General features: G+C 43.8%; 1 protein-coding gene across 1 annotated transcript; it reads right to left on the bottom strand.

Moving 5' to 3' along the window:
- Positions 1-3,136: 3,136 nt before the first annotated feature.
- On the bottom strand, positions 3,137-4,457 carry LOC311247232 (regulator of G-protein signaling 9-binding protein; the record flags this gene model as incomplete). Its single annotated transcript, XM_084337570.1, has 2 exons — positions 3,137-3,602; positions 4,174-4,457. The coding sequence occupies 2 exons, from the start codon at positions 4,455-4,457 to the stop codon at positions 3,137-3,139; spliced, it is 750 nt and encodes a 249-aa protein (XP_084193696.1).
- Between the last annotated feature and the right edge of the window lie 3,294 nt (positions 4,458-7,751).

The following is a 7,751-nucleotide window of genomic DNA, read 5'->3' as shown; positions in this document are numbered from 1 at the left end:
TGTGAAGCACTTTGAACTGCAATCTCTGTATGAAAAGTGCTTTACAAATAAAGTTATTATTATCTGCCTTTGTTTACACTGTTTATCTTTCTTGTGTTATTTATATTCAGAGTTAATTATATTGTTTACACTGATTCTTTTTTCTCATATATTTATATTCAGATCTAGATTTATTGCCTATATTTATGTCTTTACTACTATTACCCTGCCTATATCTGTACCTCCCCTCCCCCCTCCCCCATGTTGCTATGATACCCGAATTTCCCCCAAGGGGATCAATACAGGAATATCTTATCTTGATCCTCCAATCACAACTGTCTCGTTTGTCCGAGGATCTAGGAAAGAGGGCAGGAGTTTGTTAATTTAGTCAAGAGTTTGTTAATTTAGTCAAATGCAAGAAGAGTTTGTTAATTTAGTCAAATGTAATCCAATATGTTTTTGTTGGATTTTTAAGTAAATTAACTTGAATTGTATCAGTTTTTTGTTTGTTTTTGATCTATTGTGATGTTTCTTCTTGACTTGTACAAGAAGACTTGTACAGCCCATGCGGGGGCTACTCCATGTGATCTCGGGCTATACAAATACCTTTGATTTGATCAAAGGGTTTTAGTGAACTGAATTGGTATTTCAGGCGACTGCAACTCAATTCTGAATTGATAACCCTGTTATGTTGTAAGTGCCCCCTCCCCCTACACACACACACACCTCCCATCAGTATGTCCAACCATCAACACTGCAGTTAGCAGCTCAGTCCTCAGAAAGTCCATTAAGGACTCGGACTATAAGCCCATTAGGAGCGGCAGGTGACGTCAGGCCTCTCCACCCACCTTCCCTTTGACATCCAACAAGTAGAAGTTAGAGGAGCTTGAAAATAACGTGTACTAGTATTTTTGTAATTATTTATTTATCTTTTGCTGTAGTGGATAGGTATATATATATATTTTTTTTATATTGATAGATAACTTATTAGTTACATATTAATATGATATTGTAAGGAAGGGGCAGGACCAGATATGCTTTGCTTCTTTCTGTCCCTTCTCGAACAAAACCATTTGTCTTGAGCTATGTTGATTATTGCTTCCATGTCTAGGAAGATATATTTAAATTAATTTGTATCATATTTTATGTCGTTTTTTTTATTTTGTTTTTGTCATTTTTTTTGTTATTACAAATGTGTGTGTTTATGGTTGAAAATGTTCGAGATAAATAAAGATCAAATCAAATCGACACTCATTTGGTCCGTTGTTTTTGAGGTTCTCCATCCCTGTAAGAAACACACGCATGTTTACATCTTGTGACAAAGCGCTGCTTCCCTCTTAAATGCAGGTGTTGACTGATTAGGACTCAAATAACACCAATAGATTTAGCGCGCTCGTCTCAAAAGTAGGTTGGAAGCGAGTAACAACACAACACTTGTGATGGCGAGAGGCTGAGAACCCTTAACTGAAGCTGCTTGAGACACAACATGTGAAACCATGTGATTAATCCTCGTTGCTGACCTGATTTCACAAGGTCCTGTTTGTGAAGCATTTGGAAGCAGGTATAAAGAACTATAAACACTGGAAGCAGGTATAAAGAACTATAAACACTGGAAGCAGGTATAAAGAACTATAAACACTGGAAGCAGGTATAAAGAACTATAAACACTGGAAGCAGGTATAAAGAACTATAAACACTGGAAGCAGGTATAAAGAACTATAAACACTGGAAGCAGGTATAAAGAACTATAAACACTGGAAGCAGGTATAAGAACTATAAACACTGGAAGCAGGTATAAAGAACTATAAACACTGGAAGCAGGTATAAAGAACTATAAACACTGGAAGCAGGTATAAAGAACTATAAAACACTGGAAGCAGGTATAAAGAACTAGATATAGAGCCTCTCATGTACAGTTCCCTCCCCCTCGTATGTATATATTTTCTGTTAGGATCTCTGTTTAACAGTACTGTATATTTGCATATCTTGTATGTCACAAATGTAACAGTACTGTATATCTGTATGTCATTTTTGTCATAAATGTCATGATATATATCTGTATGTTGCGTATATGTCATTAACGTCATCATGAATTGAAAATGGGGGAGCCTGCACGTAAACAAGACGGAAGTCTGCATCCCCTTAACAATTGTGTGTATTGAGCCGTACTGTATATTGTACCCCATTCTGCAATCTGTTAATACAGTTTTCAATCAATCAATCAATCAATCAATCAATCAATCAATCAATCAATCAATCAATCAATCAATCAGGTATAAACAACACTATACTGGAAGCATATAAACACTACTGGAACTGACGTGTCTTTCACGATTTTATTATAATAAATATACTTCATTGTATGTACACTATATATCTGAAACAGAAGTAGATTGTATTTACAAACCATCTATTCACAATTGTTCAATATATACACATTCAACACTGCTCAAATGAAACCCTGAAAGTGAACAGAGACAGCAGGCTTCACCGGTAAACGGATGCTTTAAGAGTGTGACTGCGTCCTGTACGTCCCGGTGGCCTTCTCACGGAGCACACAGTGACATATTGTATTGTATTACCGAGTGAGATGTACAACGACAAAGTGTTTGACAGGTTACAGAGGCGATGGATCCAATGGTGCCTATATGAATAATTTGATAACCTCCTCATTAAAGTAACTCACTCAGTACCTTTCAGCGGCAGTCGTCAAGGGGACTAATTCAACAACAGTCAGCTACGTTTACGCGTGTCTCTTCATTTTTTTTTTTTTTTTTTTTACTAATCCACTTGGATTAGTCTGTCTCGGCGGCTACCAATACATCATGGTGGCCCGACACTGTCACAGCTTTTACAACATGTTTTTCAACCCCACTGGTCTCTCACATCAATCACCCAACTGCAGAGAGGGGCCCGACGTCCAACTCCTCTCCAGACGACAGGCAATTGTCTACATTGTTCTAAATGAATCTAGTGCAACTCCTCAACGCCAGTGAATACATTCGGAAAAGCCTACAAGGCTTATAATAACTTCTTCCTCGCGTCCCGCCGCGGTGCATGTCTCCGGCACCGTGTATAGACGCCGTCACGGCCGCGTGCCCGCTCGCAGAAACCTGCGGATGAGTCCGCCGGCCCGCTAGCTACACCGCTAGTCGGTTCAGGACATGTTGATGACCAAGTATCCCAGAATCCCGGCCACCAACACAATACAGAAAAACATAACGACCGCGCACAACGGCGCAAAGCCCGCGCCGCTCCCCGAGCCTCCCCCCTCCGCCTCGTCCTTGGGCTCCTCGTCGCAGATGGAGATGACGCCCACGGAGGAGTTGCCCACGCTCATGTTGGACTTGAGCTCCGCGCCCGCCTCCTGCTTGGCCTCCACCGCCCACGGCGCCACCTGCACCTTCATCTCCATCTCCTCCATCATCTGGCCCACCTGGGTGATCTCGCGCTGCAGGTCGCGCAGGTCCGCCGTGTCGCTGGCGCTGCCGTCCGCCTCGTACTTCATGTTCTGCACGCTCATGGCCCGCGCCGCCACCGTGCTGGTGCTGCCGGTCATGCCGGTCTGGATGAGGTGCCGCGTGGGCACCTTGAGGGGGAAGTCCTGCCCGATCTCCAGGGACCTGAATGAATGAATGAATGTATGAATGAATGAATGAATGAAAACTTTATTTAACAGATTGCAGAATGGGGTACAATACAGTACAGCTCAATACACACTTGTTAAGGGGATGCAGACCAGAGAAAGACTTTTGTCTTGTTTACATCAGGGTCCCCCATTTTCAATTCATAATGACATATATGACATACATGACATTTATGGCATATAGGGACATACATGACATACAGGTATATACTGTTACATTTGTGACATATATGATATGCAAATATACAGTACTGTTACCCATAGATCCTGACAGAGATTATATAAAATACAATAATAAAATAGGCATAGAAAAAATAAAATATAGGTAAGACACAAGATATGATTTTTTTTTTTATACCATGCATATCTTGTGTCTTACCTATTTTATTTTTTCTATGCCTATTTTGTTATTGTATTATTGCACAATCAATGCGGGCATGACCACCCGCATGTCACTGTATATATGCCCTGGTAGTAATGTATGTGTGACAAATACACCTCTTGATTCTTCTCGATATACATGATGATGATGATGATCAGGCTCCTACCTCTTCATGTCCACCTCCAGGAGCTCCATGCTGCTGGAGAACAGCACCCACAGGCGCTCGTACTCGGCGCGGTCCTCCTTGCTGGTGCTCTTGTCCTTCAGCAGCGCGGTGAGCTTGGTCCGGTTGGCGGCCGCCAGCTCCTGGGCCTTGACGCGGGTCCGCTTCAGCTCCTCGCGCAGGTTCTGGGAGTCCGAGGTGCTGCCCAGGGCCACCACCATGTGTCGGTAGCAGGCCGTCACCTTGTTCAGCGCGTCCAGCATGGTTTTGCACTCGTCTTTCCCCATTATTATTATATTATTATTGTTGTTAAAAAAAAGAAGAAAAAAAAAGCTTATTAACTCGTCCAAACGAAATTTCTATTTTGAATTGGTGTTAAAAAAATAAAAATAGATCGCCGACGCCGGTGCTTCCTTCGAACACTGTACCGTTTTTTTCTTCTTTAGTTTCCACGGCAGCTGCAGGGACACAACGACGGAAATAATAAGTCCTGCACTTTTCGTTTCTATCCCTGACAAAGCAGATACTCATGTGATCTGTATAATATGTTTATTGTCTAAATAAAACACAGCGGCCAGCAGCATATAGACGCACCTACTGTGAGCTGCTCCCGTCTCTCTCTGTCCATCATGTTCTCTCAGAGAGAGGAGCAGAGAGAAGCGGCTTATAGAAACTAATGCGTCCGTAAATACCTGCTGCTGCCCTGAGGAGAGGAGAGCAGACAGTCTGCGGGACCGGCTCTTTACTACAACAGACACCCTCCTGGAATAACAACAACAACAACAACAACAACACGCAGATCCAGCTACAGTTGGTCACACAACTCCGTGAAATAAAAACATATATATAAATAAAAAAAAATACAATAAGCCCCCCCCCGCAGAGAGATGCACGACGTCAGGCTAAATCGAGATTGTCTTTCATTGTGAAACAGAAAACATCATCACACGCTCTGCTGTAGAGAGAGAGCGTCTCTCCTCTCAACTCGTCACTGAGAGGAGCGAAGTAAAGCATGATGACGACGTGACGTGACATGCGCGCGCAACACAAGTTACAACACACAACGTTATTAACCTCTCAGACAGCAGCTGCTGCTGGCATCATAACGTTTGACATGAAGAGCAGCCTCCCTTAACCCTTTCACTGCCACACACGACAGAAGGTTAACCCTTTACTATCACACTACCGACGGTCGGTTAACCTTCTGTCGTGTCACACTGTCATACCGCAGTGATGCGTTGCTCATGGGACGAGGTTGCACTCCGTGCAACCAAAGTTTTGTGAGCAGAAGCACGTGCACGCGCGGATGTGCACGCGCCTGCACACAGGAATGCGCTGCACTCGACTGATGCGCCAACTCGCAGTATCCACGTGACCTGGCTACTTTGCATAACAATAGCTCAGGACGTCAGGTGTTACATTCCATTCGTAGATGCAATTAGGCACTGTCTAAAGTCTGTCCTTATGCGAGGGGACATTTACAGTATGCGCATCCGCGGGAGCGCGCACGCGCCTGGGAGCACGCGTGCACGTGGTGTCATAAGCGTGCGTGCAACCAGTGTTGATATGAGCATCGCAACACTGGTCGTGTGGCAGTGAAAGGGTTAACCTTCTGTTGTGTTGTCCAGTGGTGCGTTCCTGAAATCAACTGGGATTGCGCGCACCTAATGGCGCCACATGAATGCGCATAAATGTCCCCTCGCTTGAGCACAGACTACAGACAGTGCCTAATTGCCTCTACGAATGGAACGTAACACATGTCATTCACAACAAGTTAGGTGTGAATGTATCTGAGAACGTATTTAACACACCTGACGACCGGCGCTATTGATATGCAAATAGCGAGTACTTATCTGGACTTGCACGTAGTGCACCCCCGTCCCTACAAGATACACTATACGACTAAGGTACCCATGTACATGTCAAAATACTTCCCAAAGGCAGACCAGGCTGCAGAAACAAATTAGTGGGGGGGCATAAAATGTTCTCGGGGGGGCACAATGGTTTTTCAACACAGGTTCCCTTTTATACGTTTCAGCTGGGACAACGGCGCTGTGGCTTGCTTGGCGCTGCCCACGGTGCTGAACTAAACAGCAGAGAGGCAATTGAAAAATCAAATTTCTCTATCTTAAGAACATGCACTTATACAAAAACAGACTGAACGGATATATATAACAGACCTGCTGGGGCAGCGGACTGAGAGCAGGGGACACAGACAGGCTGGATAAGATGGTCAGGAAGGCCAGTAGCGTGGTTAGGGTGGAGCTGGACGCCCTAGCGAGGGTGGCGGAGAGGAGGAGCCTTGCTAAGCTCCAGGCCATCAGGGAAAACCCCTCCCACCCACTATACACAGACTTGGCTGACAGGAGGAGCATGTATTGTTATAGGCTCACACTACCTAAATGCAGCACTGAACGGCACAGGAAGTCTTTCATTCCGACAGCCATCAGACTATACAATGCATCACTGTGCCTCACTGCATCACTGAGCAAAGAGTGACAGTTACCATCTTCCTGGACTCTTACTTTTTAAACAGCACTGTGCAATATTACACCTACTGTAGACTTCAGTATATTTTTACTGTATTTATTTACTGTATCTTTTATTCTATTTTTATTCTATTTCATTTTATTCTATTCTTAGGCCATTTGTTTTGTTATTCTTATTCGTGACTTGTTCTGTCTAAATGTTTAATGTTGAGTGATTTGGAGTGTCAAATTTCCCTCAGAATAATACATTTCTATTCTATTCTATTCTATATCTTTGAAAAGTCTCCATTTATTCAACACTTCTGAATTCACTGACAAACTGAACTGAACTGACAAAAATAAAGTGCATAAAAAAGCAAACAAAATTCCTCCACAGGCTACTCACCATCATTAGTAGAGCGGCAAGCGGCGTTTGGGGACAGAGTGAAATCTTCTTAAAACACTGCCCCTCCACTCATTCCTGAATTTTTTTGTTAAGTCCTTCTCAAATGCCAACTGAATTAAATTGGCCTTGCGTCGATGAAGCATACTAAGGCAATGTTCTGTAAAGATGTTCTTGAGGGTAGAAAACGAATTCTCACAGAGTGCCGTGCTAGCTTCAGTAGTGTTGTTGTTGACATCAGTGCCCACTAGGGCTAAGCATTTGGATAGTCTACTTTGATTGACAATTTTTTTTTTCTCAGGGTGGGCACAGCTGACTCAGTGGGCGGGCCAGGCCCCCCAATGCCCGCCCATGGCGCCGGGTCTGCCCAAAGGTCAGTGAATACCACAACCACTACACCAGAGGAAGCTCAACAAATCATGTTAAACTGTTAAACCCAGATTCGGCTCAAACAAGGGACTAAATACGTTTCGCAATTATGCCACATCAATGTGGAACGCCCTACCCAAAGCTGTAAAGGAATGTGAATCCCTACCCACATTCAAAACCACTCTTAAAGAGCACCTACGGGAGGCTGCAATTCGAAACTGGCCACCGTAAATGCCCAAAACCCCCACCACCTCCTAATAGACAGTCTCCTCCCCACCGCATTTATATATTCCCTCCCCACCGTATGTATATCTCTCTCCCACCCACCCCCTCCTAATGTA

This window comes from Notolepis coatsorum (assembly GCF_963971535.1).
Source record: "Notolepis coatsorum genome assembly, chromosome: 20".
Classification (NCBI taxonomy): Eukaryota; Metazoa; Chordata; class Actinopteri; order Aulopiformes; family Paralepididae; genus Notolepis; species Notolepis coatsorum.
Note: the sequence above shows the minus strand (reverse complement) of the source record. Positions and strands in the feature narration are given on the sequence as shown.